Source organism: Ciconia boyciana, chromosome 22 (genome assembly GCF_034638445.1).
Source record: "Ciconia boyciana chromosome 22, ASM3463844v1, whole genome shotgun sequence".
Lineage (NCBI taxonomy): Eukaryota > Metazoa > Chordata > Aves > Ciconiiformes > Ciconiidae > Ciconia > Ciconia boyciana.
In genome coordinates this window covers 4052420-4078549 of record NC_132955.1, presented here as the reverse complement: position 1 = coordinate 4078549, position 26130 = coordinate 4052420, and the positions used below count along the sequence as shown (strand labels likewise).

At 47.6% G+C, this 26130-nt stretch overlaps 1 protein-coding gene across 10 annotated transcripts in view; it reads left to right on the top strand.

The window, feature by feature from the left end:
* Positions 1 to 23864, top strand: part of TANC2 (tetratricopeptide repeat, ankyrin repeat and coiled-coil containing 2) — a 252991-nt gene extending 229127 nt beyond the window's left edge. For 7 of the 10 annotated variants that reach the window (XM_072886245.1, XM_072886241.1, XM_072886242.1 and 4 more), the window contains 10 exons: positions 1557 to 1650; positions 7695 to 7828; positions 8260 to 8383; positions 12643 to 12818; positions 13103 to 13235; positions 13791 to 13820; positions 14730 to 14821; positions 16295 to 16441; positions 18407 to 18507; positions 20565 to 23864. In XM_072886245.1, coding sequence (XP_072742346.1) covers positions 1557 to 1650; positions 7695 to 7828; positions 8260 to 8383; positions 12643 to 12818; positions 13103 to 13235; positions 13791 to 13820; positions 14730 to 14821; positions 16295 to 16441; positions 18407 to 18507; positions 20565 to 22515 — 2982 coding nt within the window. In that variant the 3' untranslated portion in view covers positions 22516 to 23864. The remainder of the gene's footprint in view (positions 1 to 1556; positions 1651 to 7694; positions 7829 to 8259; positions 8384 to 12642; positions 12819 to 13102; positions 13236 to 13790; positions 13821 to 14729; positions 14822 to 16294; positions 16442 to 18406; positions 18508 to 20564) is intronic. The other 3 variants (XM_072886238.1, XM_072886240.1, XM_072886239.1) reach the window with 3 other exon arrangements.
* Positions 23865 to 26130: the final 2266 nt, after the last annotated feature.

Genomic DNA, 26130 nt, shown 5'->3' with positions numbered 1-26130 from the left:
GATCTGCACACCCGAGGACATAATTTGTAACAGGGCACAGAACTTTTTAAATGGGAATTTCCCTCCGGATAATACTGGTCACCGTTATAATGTATAGAAAGGAGTTCTGGAATTGTTCAATGTTTTTGTTGTACCATAAAAGTTACATGGCTGCTTATAGAAAATGCTCCCAAGTCCCTGTTTTGAGAGGATTGCAGTCATAGGAGATGCAAGCTGATGATTACTTTGCTGTTTTTCTCCGACTTTGGTGATAAAACAAATATTTAGCATGTTTATAAAGTGATCTTAACCACTGGTGGAGCCACACTGGAGTCCTTGCTGTGATTATACCCTAGCGTAACCATACCAGACTTAGCGTTACGCTTTAGTCACGCAACACGAGGTCCACTAAGCGGTACAGCACCCGCCTGGGAGCTCAGCTAAGCGCACGGGGGTTTGTTACACCAAGCTCACACTCTCCCATCGAGGCAGCATCATATACACAAGGCATCTACTCCGGAAGGACCATGGGCATCACTTCAAGAGCATCTCTCACATAGGCACTCTCCTGGGTTTCCTGCTCTCCCCCACACCGTGCTGCTGTCATTCCCGATGTCCCATTTAGCACTGGAGCATCACTGGCAGGACACGGGAAAACAGCACTTGTCACTGAAATCCCTCTCCCCTGTGCTGGTGCCTCTCAGTCTGTGCCCACAGGCAGCTGCAGGCAGCGGAGCAGGTACGGCTTCCTCCCAGGTACTCAGAAAAGGCTCGTTGTGGCCTAGACCCCAGCAGATAATTATTTCTCCTAGAATGAGAAAAATGCTTTTGTCCTTCAGTCACTAAAGTAAAATCTCCATTTTCTTCTTAGCCTCTTGCTTTCTCGCATCATATGATCCAAACACTGAAATTTTCTGCCGGTTTTCAGTCAATTAAATCCTTTAATTTACCCTTTAAAGAAGTTAATTTGCTTCTCTGGGGTTTCAAGCATCCACAGCTGGAAGAAAAACATAGTGGAAGTCTTTTTAACAGTCTGCTTAAAACCAGTATTTGCTAGAAAGGGGCTAATAGTTTCTGGAAGTAACTTCATCTTGGCTGGAGCTTAAGCTAATGGAGAGGCTAACGATTATAACTGCACCGCTACATCACTTGTCCGTGACTCAGTTTCCCCAGCAGTAAAAGGGGACGATCATAGTCGTTGCACCCCAGCAGGTGCGAGGTGACGCAGACGGGCACACTGGTGTTCCCTCACTGGGTACGGCAGCTGTAGCTGCAGACGAAGGCGCATCCACCGCACACACCAGGTCATCTGTAGCAGGACAGACGCAGTTACAAGGAACTGACACCACACAGGCTCATTGTGTGCGGTCGTATCAAGACACTTGGGTGGGCTTTTTTTGCTTGTACAGGGCAGCAGGTTCAGTGATTGATCTCTGGAAGAATATTTACTTGAGCTCAGGGTGCCAGGCAGAGACTGTTCCTTTTTCGCTGTGTATTCAGAGCAGCTCGTGTTAAGATGTCAGCAGTTTATATATAACGCATCCAAGTTCGTGAGCTGACATGTCATTTTGTTTTAGATTGTCTCCTACCTGCTCGATCTTCCAGAAAAAGATGAAGAGGAGGTGGAGCGAGCACAAATCAACAGCTTTGACAGCCTTTGGGGAGAGACAGGTGATTTCTGTAGATGCTGTAGCTTCTTCTTGCATGTTTGTGTTTGTATTTATGGGCTCCCTGTCACCTGGTGCATGCCTGATCCCTGGCCTTGTTTTGATGAAGGAAGAAGGATCAGTTCCTCTGGTTTGATTTCAGGTGATTTACAGGTGCCAGGGTGGAGCTTGCACTCAGCTTAAGTCCAACAGAGAAGTTTGGCTTTTGAAAATCCTGAGCTTCTGCAGCTCCTGGTGCTTTTCAGGAGCATGCAGGCATGCAGCAGCTCTGGCAACCAGGCCACTAATTTATCTGAAACATCTCACGTTAAGTGAGATGGACACCAAATTCTTCTCTTTCTCTCTGGATATTTGGCATACTTATCCAAAGCATCTCCCTGTTTCTCTCTCCCCTTCCCTGTTACATGCAGCACCATGACTGTTAAATTATCTGTTGATTTTCTGAAAACTTCTCACTGTTTAACACCTGGTAATTAAACAAGCGTCCTTTTGTGCAGTACTGTATTTTTGTATTGATGGGTATAATACAGAAGCCCTACTTCCCTACCTTCTACCAAAACAAAAGCAGTCATTCACCCTTTCCACTTCACACACATGAATTGCACTATCATCTCCATTTCTTGAGATATTCAAACTTGGAGTTGTTAGCTTTTTACTCCCATGACCTCATAAATATTATCCACTGTCATTTGTACTCAATTCACTAATCTACTTGCATCACTGGTAATGTTCCTGTCAAGCTAATACACCAAGGTAATGTTCCTGTCTGGGTAACGGAGCACTGATTTTGATTCTGTCAGCTTTGTTTAAAAATGACACAATCCAAGTGTACAGACAGGGGCTGGCGTGTAGCTTGGTCTTTGGTCAGGTTGCTTCTGGTTAGAAAGGGGGTGGGGGGGAAGCAGGGTTATATTTTGAGCTGTTTTGTGCACTGTACCTTTGAAAATGTAGCCTTATTAGAGCCTTGTAATGAATGGGGTCTATCAGAAAGTATTGCCCCTGAGCTTTAAAGGACAAAGATAGAGGGATGAGTTGTCCCAGCAAGGAGCGTGCTCTGGGCTGCTCTGGGCCGCTCACGGGGCATTAGGGAAGGAGTCAGCTCCTGCACCCTGTCGTGGCTTAACCCCAGCCGGCAACGAAGCCCCCCTCAGCCGCTCACTCACTCCCCGCCGGTGGGATGGGGGAGAGAATCGGAAGAGTAAAAGTGAGAAAACTCGTGGGTTGAGATAAAGACAGTTTAATAGGGAAAGCAAAAGCTGCGCACACAAACAAAGCAAAGCAAGGTATTCATTCACTCCTTCCCATGGGCAGGCAGGTGTTCAGCCGTCTCCAGGACAGCAGGGCCCCATCATGCATAATGCTTACTTGGGAAGGCAATGCCATCACTCCGAATGTCCCTCCCCGGTCCTTCTCCTTCCCCAGGTTTGTATGCTGGGCAGGACGCCATACGGTGTGGAATAGCCCTTGGGTCAGTTGGGGTCAGCTGTCCCGGCCGTGTCCCCTCCCAGCTTCTTGTGCCCCCCCAGCCCCCTCGCTGGTGGGGTGGGGTGAGAGGCAGAAAAGGCCTTGACTGTGTGTGAGCCCTGCTCAGCAGTAACAGCAATAACATCCCTGTGTTATCAACACTGTTTCCAGCTCAGATCCAGAACACAGCCCCATATGAGCTACTGTGAGGAAAATTAACTCTACCCCAGCCAAAACCAGCCCACGCCCACAGGGATGTAACGGCGTAGCAAGGACATTGTGCCATTATTAGTGGAAATAAGGGCAACATACACAAATAAGCAATTTAAAAGTGCCCCTGGGGTGTCATGGGAGAAAAAAGAAATTGGATATGGAATTAGCCAAATGAAATGACTGGGCGTTGGTAATAGGACAATGGCTTTGCTACAAGTGAGCTCACAGTTTGAAGTGGTGACCAGGCCAGAGGCAGCTCATCCAAAATGCTCTCTGGTGTTTGGGTCCTGAGGACTATCTTGTAAATAGCATGGTGATCCAGATGCCTTCAGAGTTTGATCAAAAGCCACTAAGATGTCTCCCTGCAGAGTAACCTCATGGGCAGCATCAGACACTACAGATAAGCTCCTTGAGTTTAGATAGTCCTGAGTTCATCCTGAGTCTGGATGAATCTGGCAAAGCCTGGTATAAAGCCATAGGCGTTTGCTGAACTGGTGTCTAACCCTGCCCGTCCCTGGAGCTCTGCCTTTGCAGGTCACGCCGTCCTGCTCAGCCGTGCTCTGAGAGCTGAGCACTGCACTCTTCTCCCTGACAACGTCTGGCTCTCCTCTTCCCTCTTCCCTTGCATCCTGGGCAGCTCTGCCGTTCCCAGCCTGCCCATTACCTCGAGGACTCTTCAGGAGAAGCCTTTTCCATCCCTGCTGTCCCCCTTCCCATACCTCTCCCACCAGCAATGCCAAAAGCCGGACTCGCCCAGACATCTGGGAGTTTCTCTGTCTGAGAGGGGTTTCTGAGTAACTGGGATAGGTGGGAATGTGGATTTGTGATTTGCAAATTGCACATAAATTGAGGAGCCATCTCAAAAGAATATCCATTTATCCCATTAAAATCGGTGGTAGGTAAGATGGGAAAACGAGCAAAAACAAGCCAACCACCAAATTCAGCAGTGTTTTGCCCTGTCACAGGCAGGACAAGTTTATATGGATCTCAAGACTCCCTTTCACGTTGTTGTATTATTATTATTTTCCCAAAAGTAAATAGCAAGTTTAGATAAATTTGAAGAGAAGTGCTGGTTTCCACCTAAAAATAGCAATCTGCTCTAAAAATCTGAATCATGTCTTGTCTGTTTTTTGATACTTGTTGCTCGTGTGTCTAATGTTCCGCAGAGCAGAGCTGACTGCCTGGCTTAGTGATACCAGCCTGATATCATCCAAATGGCGGTGCCAAGTTACATCATAAGTTTAGGAATTGCTGACAGCACACTATAGGCAACTCCAGATGGAATATTTCCCCCGGGACAAGACTAATATTAAAACCCAGCACAAAAGTATCTGAGTCACTTGTAATAACTCCATCAGAGTTGGAGGTGCAAAGAACGACTCCATCAAACTACATTTGTCTTGCTGCCAGGCTGTGAAACAGATACATGTGCTGTATAGGAGCAATTCAATGATTCCTTCTCCAGATAAAGTTGTTTTTTCTCTAAGAAAACAGACATGCTCTGCACAACAGCAGAGGCAGAATGTGCCGTTGCAGATCCCTGGTGTTGGAGACTGTGGCTTGTCTGACGTTGCTCACTGACAGAGAGGGGCACGTCCACACCTGAAACTTGTCTCAGGTTTTGTTTGAGCCCTGTTTTGAGAAATGCAGCAACTGTTTTATGGTGTTTATGCCAAGACTTTGTTATTGCGTGGTGAGTTGTCTCCTGGCACTACGTCCTCATGGAAAAGCTGCAAAATGAACTTTCGTGTTTTCCAGCCCAGGATCCTGGTCGCTGCTCCTTGGCTGAGCTTGATGGACTCACCTTTTTCATGCTGGGCCACAGGAGCTCTCTGGCAGACAGTAAAACTTCAAACAAAACCATTTCCATTGCTCTCATTTCCTCTGATCACCTTTCCTTGGCTTTTCCAATCTCCTTTCAACACACAGGCACAGCCTTACCTTCTGTCGTGGGTTTTTTGGAGGCTAATGGCTGTTGTAAGGCACATTGGTGATGTCAGGAACAGGTTGATAAGTCCATCTGAGGAGTGCTAAGAGGCTAAAATAAGCAGGTACTTCTAGAATTTTTCCTCAAGTAGTTTAACTGAGCTTTTGGGCTTGGACAGTTGGACACCAGCCAAGGATAGTGCTCTGGGTTTGAGGTGACCAGCAGTAGAGCTGGAGCTTGGGGATGTCAAAAGCTGCTTTGGTTAGAAGGCTGGAGATACAGGGGTGAGGCACCTGTATTCAGAGCAGCAGCAGACTGTCCAGCTCCTTGCAGTTGGAGGGACCACAGGGGGTTATCTAGTCCAACCTTCTGTTCAAAGCACAGGCACTGATGAAGTCTGGGTGTGCCTTAGTGAGTTGGTCTCCTAGGGTCCAGCTGGATTGAGCTCCTTTGGCCCCTCAGAGAGTTTCTCCATTTCTGAGGATAGATGCTTAGATATCTGTGCATTATAGAAGATGAGCTTGGATAGATTTCTCTCAGCAGCAGGCAGCAAATCCAGGTTATCAGTGTGGAACCTTCCTGAAACAGCAAGGTCTGACTGCTCAGTAGCACAGAAGCTTTTGAGCTTCCCTTGAGTTGGAGCTGCAAAGGACAGGCTGGAGCTACATACCCACACCAGTTGCTTTGACCTTGAGGAACAGAGTGGCAAAAAGACGCGTCAGTCCCCGTAGAGTGGATTGCAAGGCAGAGTGGAGAAGGGTATGGCCATGGATCAAATCATGCTGTTTCAGTAAGGTCTTTTCCAAAGAACATTTCATGGTGAACACCAAACACATAGGTGATTTACAGTATTTTCATTGTTGCAAACATAAGTCATTTTGACGTGAAATACCTTGAATTAACCTGCAACGTTTCATGTGCAGGCAGGTTTAGAAATAGAACCCAAAAGCCCTGCATACCGATCCCTCTGCCGTGCACATTACACACAGTCCTCCTTCTATATTTGTAGCTTACGTTTAAAACCCACATGGATCTGATTATAGATTTTGCAGTATGTTCTGCTTGTGGCAGCGAGATGATTTTTCTTTTAACTCTTGGTGTCTCTCAACCCCAAGAGAAGAAAACTCAACCATAATGTGGAACAGAATAGAGAATTAATTAAATCCCCCAACATTAACAGTGTTGCAGTTGGAAACCCATCAACACCTCGTAATCAGCCATCCCACAGAAATGTACTTCAAAGAAAAAACAAGCTACGTCAGTTAGAAATAGACTCCCACCTTCTGCTCAAACTCCTTCTAGAAGCAGCAGAGCATCGAGCCAGAGGAGCTGTGCTGAAGTGCACAGAAAGTTAGGGAGAGGAGGGAGGAACCAAAAAGTCTAAAATTAATACCAAAGACGAGTCAAAGGCAGGTCCTGCACTTGGAACTATTTTCAGATTGAATGTGCCTTTTCCAACCCAACCATACTTTCTGAGTTAACAGAGCACATTTTGTCAGGGAAGGAGCTGTCAGGTGTTACTTCTACCCACCTGTAATACTGTGAGCATCTGTAATACTGGAAATGAGAGATAATTTTGGTTTTGCACAAAGACCCTTGCTGGTAGGATCAGCCCTGGCCAGAAACAAAGCCCAGAATTAGTGTTTTTCTTGGAGAACGGGTGAACATATTCATACCATTTTTGCTTTCCAGGTGTGTCCCTGGTTTCAAAGATCTACAGGCTAAAGTAGGATATTAAAAATAAAAGTCCTCCATCTGAATTATGCTGCTCTGTGCTTGTTCAGACAGAGAAAAGCCACAAATCTGACTGACATCCAGTGGCTGGCAGTGATCTGTCAGTGCCTCCAGCCTGATCCCTCGCTTGCTCTCATGTAGTCGTCGTGGAATGAGTCAAGGACAGGTTGCAGAAGGTCTTGTTGAGACAGCACGTACCTAAAGACCTGTGTTTTCTCTGGACATTGTGCCCCTACTAAGACACACTCAGTCTTGCAGCCTGTGGGTTTTGCAGTAGGGAAACCTGCAGGAGGCACAGGGGGAAATGGTGAAGGTTTCATGTGACAAGGCTCTACGTTTCTTTGCAGCAACACCTTGAACCTCAGTCAAACGTGATTGTAGATTATTTTATGCGTAGTGCAGTTCTCATCCCGTTTCACTGCGACTTGCGGAAAATAATAGAAGCTGATTGTCCCAGTCAGCCTCTTTCCATAACATTACGAGATCTTTTCATGGAAGAGTTGACCTTTGAAGTAAACTAAAATGACAAGTACGAGCTAGAACGGTACTGATCCAACCCATTTTCTTTGTTCATTTTGCCTTTTGTGGGATAAGTTTGGCATTTCAGGCACCATCGCTTTGGTATCTAGCAGAAAGACCTATCTCCGTCTAGAAAGAAACTCCACGGAGAGCGTGGCTCTTTCCCCTCACTGCTTTTCTCTCTCCTCCAGCTCTGACGGCGGCGGCCGGGCGCGGGAAGCTGGAGGTCTGCCGGCTCCTCCTGGAGCAGGGTGCCGCGGTGGCACAGCCCAACCGCCGCGGGGTTGTTCCACTCTTCAGCGCTGTGAGACAAGGCCACTGGCAGGTGAGCAGGTTCCTTGTGCCGCCGGGATGGCCTGAAATGTAGGGTCAGGCCATCCCTTCCATCTTGCTGAAATATGGGTGGAGAAGACAAACCGCAACTCTTTTGGGGAATCATCAAAGTGAGAAGAAGGGATATTGATGCTTCAAACACCCTGAGCTCTTGCTGGCTACAGACAGCTTTTGCTTAAGTACTGTGCTGTCTCACCATTTGGGAAGCAAATGGGATGCTCTTGGCTTAAAAGGTCATTTTTCCTGTCCTTATACCTCCGTTGCTTCTCCTGTGCCCTAATCTTGCAGCAGTAATCCCAGAGGGCACCATGCCTTGGGGGGTGAGGTTTCAAGACGTGGGGACCGCTCTGCTCTTCCTTGGCCCTCGTGTCTTCCCAGCTGGGTCTCTACGTACAATGTGTGTTCTCGCTTTGTGTGTTGCAGATTGTAGATCTCTTACTCACACACGGCGCTGATGTGAACATGGCAGACAAGCAGGGGCGGACACCACTGATGATGGCTGCATCTGAGGGACATCTGGGCACAGTGGAGTTTCTGCTTGCACAAGGTTAGAGCACGTGCTTAGAAGTGTGTTGGAGACCAGCCCACGGCGAGTTCCACCGCGCTGTCTCCTGCACAGCTGGAGTTTGTAATGTTGGGGTGGGGATTGTAATCCCACTGCTGGATCGGGCGGTGGGAAAGGTTCTCAGCACCGTATCCAGCTTATTGGAGAACAAGACTAGAATAGCCATGGCGTTAATCTTGGCTATCCGTTTTGTTGTCTGTGTTTGGTGCTCACAGCCTCAAAACCACGCATTTGAGTTAGAAAGTAAAATAACATATCACAGGTGCTTTGAGCATTGAGTTAAGAGTATGCCCTTCAACCGTGCTTGGAGCTTTCCCCTTAGACAAAAGAATCAACAAGCGATGTGATTGAACCGTCAACATCGCCGTGGAACAGGCAGGCAAGACTCAACCGCAGGACCAGAGTTTGGGACACATTTTAACACTTCCATCTGTAGTGCTAGTATTGTTGCCCACGTTTTTGACACCAACATCAGCAGGAGGGTAAGGCCCCGACACAGGCAAGGATTTGGTGTATTTGTTGAAAATAGAATTGTTTTGACGGTAGTCTGCTCTTCAGCTTTGCACTCACAGATTCACTTTGCTCAGTACTTTCCGTGTCTAATAACTCCCCTTCACTAGGCGTTACTCAGTCAACAGGAACATGTTTCAGTTTTACTCATTTCTGCTGTACATGTTTGAGGTGAGTCAGAACAACACGCTGCTTGCAACCTGTGTGAACACGATTATTTCTTATTTCTGTAGTTCCTTAGAGATTTCTTTTTTTCTTTTTTGACAAATAGCCAATGTTTGTTTGGTTTGTTTGGGTAATTTTCCTTTTTTTTTTTTTGGCTAGAAATAGAATTTAATTCTTGCATTGCGATTTGGTATTTTTATTTCAGGTAAGATCCCTCTTTGGGAAGGGATATTTTCTTCATATCATAAGTGACTGTGTCTGACCTCTTAGCCAAAATGTGAGACACTTGAATATTTTACGTAGTAGTTGTAAGAACATTTTTTCACTGTAAAATTGCCACGCTTCCAAGAACAAGGTTCTCGTTGCCTGTCTGTCTGTCCTGAGCCACAGGCCAGTGGGATCCTCGCTGTTTGGTGCTGTAACCTGCATAGGGATGTAACAGAAATCAGTTTGAGGCATGAGTTTCTTATGAATTAATTCAATTAACTATTTTTTGATGTTCTGTTTTCTTAAAAATTTCGAATTAATGCCCTCCACATGTTTGAGTTGTACTGTGGCCCCTCTTGCCACTTGACTGTATCTGTGTAAAAGGCTTAAAATAAGTGATTTTTTTTTTGCCAGACTTGAGAACTGTGCCTGTTGCTTAAGACTGGTTCAGTGGACGCTGAAAATACCAGATAATCTGATCCTGGCTATGGGATCACCAGCAAATGAGCATAATGTTTCTCTGGCTCCTTGGACACTGAGAGCCCAAGAAGTCAAAAATATGAAAATCCTTTTTACTTTAAAGGTCTGTTCTTCTAAATAGCTTAATAAACTCCACTGAATATGCTATAACACATGGTCCTGAAAAGTTTGCTCAAGCCTGGGCAGAGTACAGTGATATATGGTGTATTTTAATTAAAGTGGCTTTGACAGTCCTGTTCAGTGTTTCATTAAAATCAAAGTGTGCAAATCATAAGCTATAAGCATTAATTAGTGTGTTGCAAAGCAAATCTCATTTGACTGTACTTGATTAACACAGTCAGCGTCTGTAAACACTTTTTATTAACAGAATTGCAGTCATCAATCAATTTGAAATCCAAATTTTTAGAGTTACCTACTGCTCTTGCTTAACAGCCAGAAGTAATGGACGTGTGAACAGTGAATTAAACTTTCTTGGTAGCAGGTCTGCTAAAGCTGGTATTTATACAGATCTGTGTTACACAAAGCAAAATAATTCTTGATGCTCATTCCGTTTGGAGGGAGCTTGATTCTGAATCTCGTTTTCCTGCAAAAATCAATCCCTTGATGTTTTTGCTGCCTTGGGGTACATGGTATGTGTGGGTGCAGCCTCGCTTGTCTGTCTTGTGCCTCTGACACAACGCCGAGCCTCGTCCCTGCGGGGGTAACCCTGCCTGGGCACGACTGATGCATCCTCTGTACAGAAAGGATCCGACCATCCTGGCCACTCCCTGCTTCTTTTTGATGTTCGAACAGTGTCAATAGTTTCTTTTTTTTCCCTAGCTGGCTCATTGTTGTGTGCATGCTGGATAACATAAGCTCTTGCATTTAGCCAGTTCATTTTTTTAGGGGAGGAGCAGCCCAGCCCTTCTCAGAAGCAAGCTGGGTTTACCCAGACAAAATCTTTCCCACTGTAGCAGGGATCAGTCCCATGAGGTCACCTTAAGCCACTTGCCCTCAGAACCATCAGTTTCTTTCATGTCTGACTGCCTAATGCTGAGTAGGTCAGAGATCCCCAAAGCAGCGAAAGATGCCTTCAGTGTCAAGCAGATGTTCCGCTGGGAGCCACAGCTGTGTCGGGAGCTCGGCACTTCTGCGGAGGTCGCGCCCAGTCTGCCTCGGAGCAGCATTTTGGCATTTCTGAAGCGGTGTGCATTGTCCGCTCGCTTAGACCTTCAGTTTGCGTTGCTGCAGTGATACTCTGAAGTCTGTGCATGTCACCCTGTGGTATGGTGTGTCTCTTCCGCTGGACTGGGAAAAGTGTGGGAAGGTTGAGTGATGATGTGGCTTTCCAGCCTTCCCTCTTATTGCAGGAGCTTTCTCACCTGCTCCAGAAGAGTCAGAGGGAAAACACAAGAGAAGACTTTGATGGTTTGATTGCAAGAAAGTAGCTGGTACAAATAAGAAGGAACAAAATGAGGCTTTATCCTGCTTTGTTGAGCAAAAGTTGGCCGTGGGTCAGTTGAGGATCATCTGGAGGGCTTTCACAGAGCTTCAGAAGGGTTCCTGGGTGCAGCGTGGGCAACGTGAGAGAAGGCTGGCAAGATGTTGGGAGTTTATGTTGTCATCCCTTAGCTTGTACCTTTGAGCTGCCTTGCAGCCAGCGTCCCTCCTTGGCACACCAGATTGCCCCAGACGTCGTTTGCCACCTCCCTTGCTGGCACTCCACGCTGCAGTTCGGAGGCATGCAGCAGGCAGGATGCTGCGGCTGTGCCGAGAGCTCTGGGCGGAGGTTTCTGAACACAGCCCGAGCAAATGTTCATGTGTTGTGCTCCTCCGCAAACAAAAAGCTCTGCAAGCTGGAAGACCTGTCAGTTTGCTATCATCTGGGCAATGTGTGCTAACCGGGGGATATGTCAGCTGGGATGAACGGGAAGGTTCAGGAAATTCACATTACTCCCCCGCTTGCTGAGCTTTCTGGAGCCAGTGAAGATCTCATGCTGGGCAGTTTAGAGTTTACCTACAGGAGAAAAATACTGCAGCAGCAATTCATCCCAGCCTGCTGGCAGGAGCATCCCGCAGGTAGCCGCAATTCCTCGGAGGAGGAGAGCTGATACGAATCTCTTCTGCACGCTCGAGAGCCGGAGCCCTGCCTGTGCCATGGCAACAGGAGTTGTCTTCATGCCACGAAGAGGAGTGTTCACTTAATGCTGCTGTTCAGATCTCATATGCGTATCCATATGCCGTATGAAGCAATACTGACCCGTTGGTATGGCAGCGCGATTTCTTCATCCAAGAAAATGTCAAGTCCCTCTCTCCTTGGCTTGCAGTTGGCAGTAGTTTATCCCACAGCCTTGTATTTATATTGGGTAAAGTTCAGGGAGAAATACTGCTGGAAATTGTGTCGATTTGGGTAAAGGGGAGGAGAGTGAAGAGGGGAAAATACGTGCTTTTTTAGAAGAACTGAGCTGAATTGACTTAGTTCCCCTTGGTACGCCATGACCTGCTGAAACAGCAAAATGGTCTTCATCTCTGACTCACGCAGGCTAGAATGGGTTCTGATTAAAAAGAAAAAAACAGTTAAAAAGAAAGATTGATGTCTCAGATGAGGGATGTCAAATCCACCCTGCTGCTCAGAAGATGTTTGCCAGAAAAGCCTACGGAGCTAGGTGCGAAAAAGTTTGCAGCTTGGTGTGAATAAACTCATTTGCCACAGTTCCTATCAGTGCATTTGAAGTTGCCATGGAGGGTGGGATCCATGGTGGGAGAAATGTTAATAAAGTAATTAATAATTATGTACATAGCTGTCTAAAAATAAGCTGTCATCACTAAGCGGATGGTTTTTTGTATCATAGTGCTCAACAACAGAGGGCTCTTCAGTGAACTGATGCTTGTTCTTTCAGGTGCCTCCATTTCTCTAATGGACAAGGAGGGCTTGACAGCGCTCAGCTGGGCTTGCCTGAAGGGACATCTCTCCGTGGTGCGTTCCCTGGTGGAGAACGGGGCTGCCACTGACCACGCAGATAAAAACGGACGCACTCCGCTGGACCTGGCAGCTTTTTACGGTGATGCAGAGGTGGTAAGTGACCGGTAATAGATGCAGAACAAAAAGGGCACTTGGCATAAAACCCTCAAAATAGTAGTTTGGCTTGATGTAGCAATAAGCATACAGTGTCCTGGCCCTCCATACGGGCAAGCGCTTCCACAGAGGAGAACGCATGAGACCAATGGACCCTTAGATCCTATAGAGGTGGTTTTAGCCCAAGCAGCGGAGCAGAGCAAGCTTCTGCTGGGCACACGTCCCCAGCAGTGTGTGAAGGTCTTGCCCAGGAGCAGAACTGACTGTTGGGCTTCTCGTTGCAGGTTCAGTTTCTGGTGGACCATGGGGCCATGATTGAGCACGTTGACTACAGTGGGATGCGCCCCCTCGACAGGGCAGTGGGGTGCCGCAACACTTCGGTCGTCGTCACTCTCCTGAAGAAAGGAGCAAAGATAGGTAGGGACAAGGGGACAATCTGCTGTCGGCTCTGTGCTCAGGCAGGACTCTGAGCAGTGGGGCTGGCTTCCTAGAAAATAGAAGCGTAACACAGAGGCAGCCTCAGCCCCAGCTGCTGCTTCGTACTCCAAAAGCAGCTGGCAAGTCATGACTGCCTTGTTCTCTTTATTAAAATGGGGAATATTTTTTTTGCTGTCGTATTACTTAGCAAAGTTAATCAATAAACCACTGTTTCTTTGGCAAGGTCTTTCCTCTGGTAATGCTTTTTCTATCTTTACTAGTCTGAGTCTACAAACGTACTATGTCCATGCATTGCTGTGAGCTGCTGCATTCACTTGCTCTGTGTATGCTTTCAGATCTTAGTGTTACCTGCACTGCGCCACACAGCTGCTCACGTTAAGTTTTCCTGTGAAAGGGGATTTTGCTGGTGCATTGGCTTCTTTGCTGCCTGCCTCTCACAGCTGCTTTTTTCCTTTCTTTTTTTTTTTTTTTCACCTTCATCCATTTTTTTTTCCCCTCTCTCCTACAACTTTTTGTTTTCTCCTTTCTTTGAAGGTTGTCAGACGTTACCGAGTCGCCCACGAGGTATATCTCATTGCTGTCAGCATCAGCTTCGATCTGATAGCTTTGTCAGCCTTGCTTTCTCCTGTTTGATTTAGCCTGCATGCGTCCCCAACACCTCTAATCTTTTAATTTACCTCACCTTCAAATAATTTTTTTAATGACTGTTGCAGAGAATAACTTGAACTCAAAAACTAACCTCCTTCCCCCAAAATGTACTGAATCTACTTATAGTATATTGTTGACTTATTCTTCACCCACACTAATGAGTTGTCCCCAAATTTTTGCCACCCCTTCCCTCCCAGTATTAGTCCTTGAGATAACAACTGGCTCTGCAGGGGCGGACCCCTGTGCAGAGCCAGCGTGTCCCCAGCCCAACGGACAGCTTCGGCACCGGCAGCACTTAGACAGCGACCTTTCCTTTGTCGTATTTTCCACTTTAATGGCTTTTCTACTCTAGTATTTCACATCTTGTGAAGTTGGAAATCACAATCCACTTAAACACAAAACGCCTATCGACAGTCGAACTGCAGATTTCCTAGTACACTTCCAGAGATTTTAATTTAGAAATGCTTTTATGTAACCACTCTGATTTTTCCTTTTAAATATGTCTTGTTTCCCCCACCCCAGCTGGTTCCACAATCAGCACTGCCCTCTTGTGGAAATGGCTCCCATCATTTCCCAGACCCTCGTGGTGGTGGTGATTAGGATTAGCCTTAATGACTGCAAAGGAAAACCATTGCACTGTGGATGACGTTAATTTAAGTGCGAGAGGAATTGTCAGCTCAATCATTTGGAGCGCTCTGCCCTTTGATCATGCCAAGTTGTTCTCTCCAGCAGAAATTCCCACCCCAGGATATTTTTTCCACCCAGCTTCCTACCACCCTTGCATTGTATGAGTTTTTTACCCATCATGCATCCTGTACACTACAGGTCCAGCAACATGGGCGATGGCAACCTCCAAACCAGACATCATGATCATCCTGTTGAGCAAGCTGATGGAGGAGGGAGACATGTTTTATAAGGTGAGAAGAGTGTTTTGGGAAAAATTGAACAGATGCAGCTTGCAGCATAACTTTGTATGAGGTTTTGACTGAGCAGTGCTGCTGCCTTAACCCGTGGCAAGTAAAAGCTACTGCTCGCAGCATTCCTTGTGTTGCAAACTGTTTGGTTTTGGTTAGTGGGGTTGGGGAGGGGGGGATTTATTGCCCAAACCTGTAAAGAAGCTGAAGCAAAGCCAACTCTCTCTGCATTCTGGATTTGAGCCAGCACTTCATTTCCTCTTTGAAAACACCAGAACCCAAGTGTTTTACGGAGATTCGGAGTGCTGATGTCATTGCATCAGATCTGGCAACATTGTCATTACCTAGCAGGCTCATTGCTGTGGAACAAGGCAACAAGATAGTATATCCCAGAAAAACTCGTGGAAGAAACTTTTTGCAATGAAAACAGATTGTCAGGAGACAGATGGCTTTGTCATGTCCTTTAGCCCATGGGAGATGTTCCACCATTACAGTTAGAGAGTCTTTTTTGCTCTGTGTTTATTTTAAGACGATCTTTAAAACCTGGAGATTTGCACACACACACAAAATGTGCAAGTACAACAATGATTCACTGCTAGGCTCTAAGGGTGAAGCAGAAAATATGCAAAGCTGGCATTGTAACTGGAGTTATCTGCCAGAGATACATGATACAGCTGAGAAACCTGAGTCTACAAGGTTTGAAAGCTCACTGTTCGTAGCTGCAAAATTTATGTCTGGGTCATCATGAATTGCACGCGTCCTAGATCCCATTTTGCCCTCTTTCTTTCACCGTAGCTGCCATGGCTGCCCCCCTCCAGGGCGCAGATCATCCCATCCCAAAAATAGGTGCCTAGAATAGCAATGATGAGTCACCCTTTGAAGGTGACTGTTGCGTCCCAATAACTATAAACGGAACCCAGTTGACAGGCTTAGATGTAGACACCTAATTTTTAGACATCTGAAGTCCAGGGAGATGAATCTCAACCCGTTTGTCCAACTTCAGAGCCACGTCGGTGCCATAACATTTATCTTTGCTATTGCAGAGGCTTCTCTGAGCCCCAGGAACTCCACCCAAAGTCCCACACTTCGTATTCTTTACCCTCCCTGGTGCTTATTAAGCTTTGGGTGTAGGATGTTCTCCAGAAATGGGTTACTGATCACCCAGCTCAAAAGACCATCCATTCAGAAACCAGATGGAGTTGTATCAAGTTAACATAACACAGTTTGTTCTGTGTTTCCCACTGTGGCATAACAACTCTGTATGAAATGGGAGAACTCAACTTGCACAAGGCATCTGCATTTCCAGATCAGATGTTCCCTTGATCAAATGTTCTGGCTTTCCTTTTAGAAAAGAGCCAAATAGTGAAGTCATGTTACCTTCACCACCCAAAACGTTCATGGGGCTGGCGAGTGAGTTCTCTGCGGTGAAGTAAACTCAACCCAAGGGTGTGTTTTGACATGTTCTCCTTCTATTAGAAAGGTAAAGTGAAAGAGGCTGCCCAGCGCTACCAGTATGCTCTGAAAAAATTCCCCAGGGAAGGGTTTGGAGAAGACTTGAAAACCTTCCGTGAGCTGAAGGTGTCGCTCCTTCTCAACCTCTCCCGATGTCGAAGGAAAATGAACGTAAGTCTCCCCACTCTTCATGGCCTTAAGCGCAAGCTGCCAGCTTTCTGCCTGTGCACAGAGACGTGTCCATCCTGTAATCGTGCTTTGACCTCTGAGATCTCTCCTCTGTGTAACCTGGTTGTCCTTCACAGAGCACTGACATTTTACAATTCAAAAGAAGTAATGATTTAATATGCATTTCTGATGATTAAAAATTCATCGCTATGTTTATAGCTTTTTGAATTTTTTATTACTCCCTTTTGATGATGATGTGAATTGGGGGTGGAGGCATTTTCCAGATTTCTAGGGCAGCGGTGAGGGAGGAGCCAGGAGATGCTCTCCTTTGAATACTAATGAATTTTAAATGAAGGAGCATATGCTTAGGGGGCTAGCACTTCCCCAGGGCAGTGACTCATCCAGAAACTCCCCCACATACTCCCTCTCCTCCCAGAACTGCCAGATCCCTGTCACTCTCCCCACTCCAATCTAGCAGCATCTAGCGACCAGCTCCTGCAGCACGTCTGTTCTTCCAGCAGACAAGTGCCACCTCCCTCTTGCTCTGCGTGCAGAGGCTTTCACCTCTGCAACTTAAAGTCTCCATAGACTCAAAAAGTGAAATCTCCGCTAAGGCCATGAGCCAGCGAAGATGATACTGGAGGGGAAGGGGTTTTTGTGACACCTTCATTTCTTTAAGCTGCGAGGGAGAAAGATGAAAAGCAACGGAAGTAAAATCTTAATGCTGGTGAACAAACAACACTGTTTGTAGAAAGAGTGTGAACCTTCTCTTTAAACAAGCCAACTTGCAGTTAAGCCTGTGCTTTAAGGACAAGATTTTTGGTTTATTGTTAACGGGGGAATCCCAGGTTTTGTGATAGAAAATTTCAAAGGGTTGTAGTTGCTCCTGCAGTTTTTGCACCTATAGATGAGACCATAAAGGTACCTACTTCTTGACTACATTCCCAGTTTAGTCTATTAGGCAATATCTCTTCAGTAACTGCTACTGAAGGTACAAACAAAAGTATGAGCTTCCCCAGGCAGGGCGTCCAGATAGCAAGCTCCAGATAGCAAGAGTTTGCTTGCTGAGTTTTTGAACAAATCAGGAGTACTCTTCGGTCCTTTCTCCCAGAACTGCCCAGGGTCATAGCCCAAGTCAGCAATCCAAAGCAATGTTTGGTTGTGAAGTGAAATCCCCTCCACTGGGAAGAGGTCTCCTTCACAAGTGCTGAGCTTCAACTGAGCTTAGTGGTACGTGGAGCATTCGAGACAAGGCAAGGGAGGACGGCCAGCAGCGTTTGAACCATAGCTGATAGTCTAATCTCGTGGCACTGCCGCTCAAAAGCACCCAGAGCGGTCTCCATCCCATGCTGTCACCCTCTCCCTCCCCACTCCCAAATTAGTCTCCCAGGTGAGGTGTAGGGGAGAGGCAAGGAACAGTGGAACGGGTGGCACTAGTAGGAGACCTTTGCTGAGCAAGTCCTGTTTGTAGCTACTGGGATATCGTAGTCCCTTCCTTCATGTGCAGTTTTATTCAGCCCCTTCGAAGTATGTCAGTGTGTTGCAGAGTGGGAAGCAGAGGGCGTGGGAAAGGTTTCCTATTGCTTTCAACTACAGAAAAAAATCCTTCATGAGATTACATTCCAGCCTCTGCGAGACCAGATGTTTCCTTAAGACTGTAGGTTGTTGGAGAGGGACTGCATGCACTTGTTGGGGACACAATCAATGAGAACGGAGCCAGCGGCACGCTGGCCTCTCTGGGTGCTGGCAGCATCCAGCGTTACGAGAGGGCTTTGAGTCTTCGGACGTGCCATTGTAGCTCTCTGGCTGTAAATGATGTTGAATCCATGTGAAACATTCCAGTACCATCAAGTTTTCCATGGTACACGCGGAAAAAAAATGTCCATATTAAGCTTGTTTTCTTCCCAAACTGTATTTTTATTTCTGTATCTATTCAATTACTTATCTGCACACCTATTGTAATGACAGGATTTTGGAATGGCGGAGGAATTTGCTACTAAAGCACTGGAGCTGAAACCGAAATCTTACGAAGCTTACTATGCAAGAGCAAGGGCCAAACGCAGCAGCAGGTGAGGAGAGAGAGAGAGAAAAGTGCGAGGGGCTGGTCTCTTCAAGCCTGGCCACACCGATGTAGGCATCCACCGTGCAAAACCGTACCAGTGTCCCCATGGGAGGAAATGGCAAAGGAACATTCATTAATGAGATTGCAAACCTCTCAAACTCCAAAGTAACACCCTCCCTCATTTGGTAATTTCTGGAGACAGCTGAATGGAAACGTTTTGAGAGGTTCATCTTAGTTGAACTTTGTCTGAACATCTTACTACACTGGAAACCGTTACACCAAAGCTGGGTATTCTTTTTAAAAATACACTTTAGTTCAACCACAACTTGGACTCAAAGCAAAATATGACTCATGGAAGCCCTGTGGCCTGTGTTATGCAAGAGGGCAGACTTATTCATCACGGTGATCTCTTCTGGCCTTAAAATCTATGAATGTCTCTGTCCTACAGCACTTTTTGCAAGGCAGAAACTGCTGACTAGCTGTGCAGTGACTGTGCAGGCAAGTGCCAGCCGGTGAGCTTTCAGCCACAGCTTGTGCTCAGAGCACTGCAACCAGCTTCTAGAGAGCTGCAGCACTGGGATCTCTGCATCTCAGATGGAGCCCGGAGGACTCCCTTGTTAACCTCCCTGAAGGCTAAAAGATGTGAGATTAGATTCATTTCAAAACCAATCAATGCCATTCCTAAATGAGCAGGAGGGCTTGCTTTTGAGTCATACATTCAAGAGCTGGGTGCACTATCATCTCGGTTTTAAACGGCAGCCAGAATGCCTTGCATGGCAGTGCAGAGAATCACCAGTAGCCAGGAGTGTGCCGAGTCCCTCTGCAAACATTGTAGCTCAGCAGACACCATTTGAGCTTCCATGCTGGAGGTGATGTGTGGGACCGGGCTCCTGGCGCAGCTGATGCTGCGCTGCCTGATCCACTGGGTCTTGATGTGGGAGGTGAAGTCGTGACCTTCTGTTATGCAGAGAAGTCCTGCTCGCTGAGCCACGCTGACCTAATGCATTTCCTTTAATGGTTTTCCTCTCCATTGTTTCCAAAATACTTGTAAGGAAGCATAAGAACCGGGTTTCTTTCCAGGTGGTATCAACCTCCCCACATACAAGCATCCTTTTATCCCCAGGTCTCTCCAGTAGAAACCGTCACCACTTTGGCTTTTCTTTATTTCCCAGTTTGTGCCCAGCAGCACCCCTGAGGTCAGCCCAGTCTGGGGAACAGGAGGCTTTCCCTTCCTCCGCCTGGTTTTGAATGGCTTGGGCAAAAGCTTAGGATGGTGTTGGGAGGGGCTGGGGAGTTTTTCTCTGTGATCATCCCCCAAGATGACAATCATGTTCAAACAGATCATTTTGCTCGAAAGCAAACAGTGTCCCTGTAAATGACAACCCCCTTCCCCGATCCTCCACCTCCCTTTTACTTCTCACAGGCTGGCCTTTCCCTTGCAAAGGCTTCCCCGGGGGGCTCGCAGGCTCCCGAATGTTGCTCTGTTCCTTCATTCTGAAGAAGTTAGCCAAATCCATTGCAAAATTGGAGAGACAATCCTTGCCTAAAGCACTGACCCATGGGAGCCCCTGAGCTCTGCAGCCAGCCCTGACGCTGTGTGGTCTTGGCATCAGGCAGAAGTTAAATTTTCACTGGCGTAAGCGGTCGCAACTCCGTCAAAGCTGCGCTTGTTTACAGCAGCGGTGAGCTTGGCTCTTAGTTATCGATGCTTTGATTTCCCCTTTGCTAATGCAGGGGCAAAGCTCGTGAACGTGCCGTGAGGGGTAATTAATTAGCCTGTAATGCATACTGCAGAGGACAGGCATCTTTGCTAGTCTGGGTTGTGCTATCTCAGGACTGTGTTCCCCTCTTCCCCAGAATGGCTGGTAGTGTTTTCCTTCAGTTTGGATAAAATAAATCCAAGGGAGGCACATAAGGCAGAGTTTGAGAGACGCAGCCAGCGGTAGCAGTCACAGACATCTCCCTCAGTAATACGGACAAGCCACTTAACCCTCAGGAGCCTCCGAGAACGGCTCCTTTCAAATCCAGAGTAATTTCAGTTCTCGTTTCTGTCCCTTTGTCAAGCAGGCAGTTTTCAGCAGCCCTGGAGGACCTGAACGAGGCCATCAAGCTGTGTCCCAACAACCGTGAGATCCAGCGGCTGCTGATGCGGGTGGAAGAGGAGTGCAGGCAGGTGCAGCAGCAGCAGCAGCAGCCGCCGCTCCCGGTGGAGCCTGAACCTGAAGCCCAGCATGAAGAGCTGTATTCTGTGCAAGATATCTTTGAGGAGGAATACCTCGAGCAGGATGTAGAAAACGTGTCCATTGGCTTGCAGACAGAGTCCAGGCCAAACCAAGGGCTGCCCATCATCCAGAGCCCACCCCCGTCCCCAGCTCACAGGGACTCAGCCTATATTTCTGGCTCACCTCTTGGCTCTCATCAGGTCTTTGATTTCAGGTCCAATAGCTCCGTGGGTTCACCAACCAGGCAAGGGTACCAGTCCACGTCTCCTGCTCTGTCTCCGACGCACCAAAACTCGCATTATAGACCCAGTCCTCCGCACACGTCCCCTGCTCACCAGGGCTCCTCTTACCGCTTCAGCCCACCTCCTGTCGGAAGTCAAGGGAAGGAGTATCAAAGCCCACCACCTTCTCCTCTTCGTAGAGGTCCTCAGTATCGTGCCAGCCCCCCAGCAGAAAGCATGAGCGTTTATAGGTCACAGTCTGGTTCCCCGGTTCGTTATCAGCAGGAACCTAGTGGAGTCGGCCAGCTCCCCGGTAGACCAAAATCTCCATTATCCAAGATGACACAGAGGTCTTTCCAGATGCCCCAGCTCCCTGTGGCCGTGCCGCAGCAGGGGCTGAGGCTGCAGCCAGCCAAGGCGCAGATCGTGAGGAGCAACCAGCCCAGCTCAGCCGTCCATTCGAGTACTGTAATCCCAACCGGTGCTTACAGCCAGGTTGCCCACTCGATGGCCAGCAAGTACCAGTCAGCGTCAGGGGAAATGGGGGTTAGCCAGAGCAGGTTGGTCTACCAGGGCTCCATTGGTGGAATTGTAGGTGACAGCAGACCAGTGCAGCACGTTCAGGCCAGCCTCAGCGCAGGAGCCATCTGTCAGCATGGAGGGCTGGCTAAAGAAGACCTTCCGCAGAGACCGTCCTCGGCATACAGGGGGGGTATGAGATACAGCCAGACACCTCAGATTGGGCGAAGCCAGTCCGCTTCCTACTATCCGGTGTGTCACTCGAAGCTTGACCTGGAACGTTCTTCCCTCCCCGCCAGCCAGCTGGGCTCTCCAGATGTGTCTCATCTCATAAGAAGGCCCATCACAGTTAATCCCAGTGAAATCAAGCCTCACCCGCCGACTCCAAGGCCCCTGCTCCACTCTCAGAGCGTTGGCCTCCGCTTCTCTCCTTCCAGCAATAGCATCTCCTCCACCTCCAACCTGACTCCCAACTTCCGCCCTTCTGCTTCGATTCAGCAAATGGAGATTCCTCTCAAGCCAGCTTACGACAGATCGTGCGATGAACTTTCTCCGGTCTCTCCCACGCAGGGGGGTTACCCCAGCGAGCCAGCCCGTTCCCGGACCACGCCGTTCATGGGAATCATAGATAAAACCGCTCGGACTCAGCAGTACCCCCATCTCCATCAGCAGAACCGGACCTGGGCTGTGTCGTCAGTGGACACTGTCATTAGTCCTACGTCTCCTGGCAATCTCCCCCAGCCAGAATCATTTAGCCCGCCTTCTTCAATCAGCAACATTGCCTTTTATAACAAAACCAACAATGCACAGAATGGCCATTTGCTAGAGGAAGACTATTACAGCCCCCATGGGATGCTGGCCAATGGGTCCCGGGGAGACCTCCTGGAGAGAGTCACCCAAGCCTCCTCGTATCCCGACGTCAAGGTGGCAAGGACACTGCCTGTGGCACAGGCCTACCAGGACAACCTGTACAGGCAGCTCTCCAGGGACTCCAGGCAAGGGCAGACATCCCCAATCAAACCAAAGAGACCATTTGTGGAGTCTAATGTGTAAAAGACGCTTGTTGGAGTAAGACCCTCATGTTTTCAGCACACACTTCCAAGCTTGATTTCCATGCATATTATTATTACTATTATTATTTTTATTTCTCTTTGGTAGCTACATGACCAAGTTTCTCCGGTACTTTGTGTGGTGGTCAGACAGCCATGCACGTGCTCCAGCCCTTTCGTTCCCCAGCTGACCGTGAAGCCAACATCAGCCGAGCTAATATCGTTTGCCCAATTCCAGCTAAGTTCCCAACCAGGATATCTTAGTACGTGGTGCGGGGTAGTCCAGAAATAGCCCCTATGCAGCGGGAGGTAACCAGCTCTTTTTCAAGAGACAATCACATTCGATTTAAATCGGTTTCTTTTGTCTCAATGAGCTCTTACTCAATTTTGGTGGGAATTCCTAGCGGGAGCAGAGCAGGGATCACAGGAGCCTTTCCCAAGGCTGCATTCACAGGTCCCCGTGCCAGCCAGGTCGTTTGGCTCTTTGCCCCCAAAGAGTAAATCACCCGCAGCGAGCAAGGGCACGATGTGTTTTAATACCAAGTAGCTATGCACAATAACCATCCTGCTTCATCTGATTTATAGCATTTTAATCGGAATTGGATTCCTTCGTTATTTAATCGCATCATCAGCCAGAAGGGGTGGGGATCACACGATGCTTTGATACTTTGCAAGCTACTTGCCGGGTGCCCCGACACTGATTTGCTCTGGGGCGTTTTACAAGCGTTGAGAGATTGAAGTTGGCCCTTCGTATGCGTTTTAATCAGCCAAGGGAATTGGCCAGAAACCTGTTGCGTGTGAACTGGGATTACAACAATTTCTTCTTCACACCATTAGCGGACGACTGCACCTCACACACACAACACCGTGTTTTCACCAGGACAGTTTAATGTTGGGGCTTTCATTTGGTGGGGTTTTTTACTTGCAAGGAAAAAAAGAATCTGACTTAGAAAATGGTATTCAAGGAGGAAAATCGCAATTTTTAATTTTTTTTTTCTTTCTTCTTTTTATGACGAGGATGCATAATGTGGCATGATGGTTCCCGAGACAGGAGGGGTCCTTCAGCAAACCCAGCCCTGCAGCGTCCCTTCCCTTCGGCTCGCTCCCGCCCGGGGAGCCGGTGCCGTAGCGAGGGCTGCGCTCCTCTGAGATCTGTTTCCAAAATCTTGGAAAGCGATTGCCATGTTCCGTACCTGTAAATGGTAGAGACCATGTTGTGCTCTTTAAGGACCTGTAGTTAAAAGAGAGATATTTATAATTTATTTATCCGATCTATTTCAGGACATTTTTCGGTTTGGGCTGGTTTTTTCTTTTTTTTTTTTTTTTTTTTTAATCAAATGCAAATCACATCAAGACAGTGTGAAAAGCAGGGGACGGTTCCAAAATCCTTTTTTATAGGATTTTCAATAATTTTTCAATTATTCTCTGAATTTTTTGGGGGGGTGGAGGGACTTTCTTCACAGATTCATTTATTACTGGTGGGTTTGTAATCTGCCTTTTCAGTTACTGAGGGTGAAGGGTGGGATGATCAGGGGGGAGAGCCATAACCCTGTAGCTTGTTTTAAAGCAAAATAGTGCCTGTTGCCCATGCTGAACCTCACTCATATCAACTCTTAAGAGCGATTTCAGTGCTGAGCAGGAGGAGCGATACCTTTCGGTGTTCCAAAGGGCTATGCGAATAGATGGCAAGACTTCTTGAACCAAATCATGGGGCCCAACCTCTGCTGGTGTAAATGAGCATATCCCCAGCGCGACATCAGTGCAGCCACATCCATTTACACCAGCTGAGGGCTTGGCCTGAAACTCTTTAGCAAACCCTGGCTTTGATGGGGCTTTTTTTTTTTTCTGTGTGTGGATCAGCACATCTCGTTGCTGTTTCGTTGCCTAATTTGCTGGGACGTGCACACCTTGGGACGATGGAGGCTTGTGTCTCATAGACACGTTGAGAGCGTTCGGGGGGGGATTCCTCTGTGGGGTTTGGAGGTTTTTGTGCTCTTTTGGGCTATTTGGTATTTGTCCAAGCCAGTATTTGGATTGAGGTTGGTGTTTTCTTTCTCAAGGTACAAGCCAGTGCTGACTCTTTGCTTTATTACAGGGCTCTGTGAAGCGGGGGTAGACTGGGAGACCCCTCGGTAGGGCGGGCTCCCCGCGGCCGCGGGGACACTCGGCTCCATGCACTATTTCTCTCCTTGCAAAGGGCATGCCATGATTTTTTTTCTTCCTCTCTTTTTTTTTTGAAGCAGCGTGTTCTGCTTTGTAAGGAATAACCGATTTCTTCTCCTCTGCATACAGTGCACCTATAGCTAGGCCATGCGTATCCGTGGGTCTGGAGTAGCACCAGTCGCTTTGCTCAACGCCTCCCATCCTCCAGCTTTCTGATCGAGTGAGTGGCTTCCTACCTTTAGTTGCTTCTTTGAAAGGAAAAAGTAACCAAATTCAGCCCCGTCCCTATTTTATACGGCCGAGCGAGACGCGCCTCGGCCGTGAGCCGGTTCTCTCCGCTGAGATGCAAACGGGACGGTCCGAGAGCAGCGATGTGAGAACTGCCTGTGCTTTGCTTTCGCTATTCACTGCCTTGTGCTCCCAGTACTGTCCTTCCAGAACGTCCCCTCACAGCACTTCTGTGTATAACTTCTGGGTTTATGAAGATGTTTTAAGGGAAAAAGAAAACAGCTCACACTTTTAACACAAACACCAAGCTGAAAGAAGGCTTAAATACTGCGGCGTGCAGGTTTTTTCACGATACCACGTGTTACATTTTTCACAGGATTCTTGCACTAATGGTTTTCCATCTGTTCTCTCTGTAAATGGGTGCACTTTACTGTTTGAATTTGTTACTATGATAAATACTGGATATTTAAGCGTGAGTAGTGTCTTCATTAGAAAATAGCAAAACAGCTCTTGTCTCTTAGTGTATTTTTAAAAAAAAAAGAAAAAAGAAAAGAAACGAAGCAATGAATCATAACATTTATAGCACAAGAACTGACTCTTGTATATAAGCATCAAAAGATTGAGTAATTTTTAAATACAAAATTATTTGCAGTGGTTTTAAAGCGCTTCCCCAGCAATTCTCTTAGGGACAGCTGAGGCAGGATGGCTGCTGTAGGCCCCGGGCGGGTAAGGAGCACACCTCTCCCTGGAAAAGCCGTTCTTTACACAGTCCCCTGTGTCCTCAAAGTCACGATTCAGATTTGGCATGGACGGAAAGCAGAGGCCGTTTCGTATTGTGCTGTCGTGCGTGGTCCTGTTGTGAAGCGCGCTGCTGTACGTGGCTCGGTGGAGCACGAGGCTCAGATCTGGCCCAGTGTCCTTCCACCCCGTCATCTTAGATGTTGCGGGAGCGTGCACAGTTTCAGACATGGTGCTGTCTCATCCGTCCGTGCTACGCATTTAATTACCCTTTGAGTAATTAAGATGTGGGACGATGCTGCCAGCCGGCGCCTCCATCCCCTCCCCGGCTGCAGTGGCACCGCTGGCGAGCCCCCGTCTTGCGAGTGAGTGGGGTTCTGAAGTGCACCGGGTCAAGCAGGTTCTTGATGACATTGAAACCTCCGGGTTCGGTTCTTGGGGCGCGTTGTAGGCGATGCTGAAGCCCACCCCTGTATTTAGCCGACCTTCC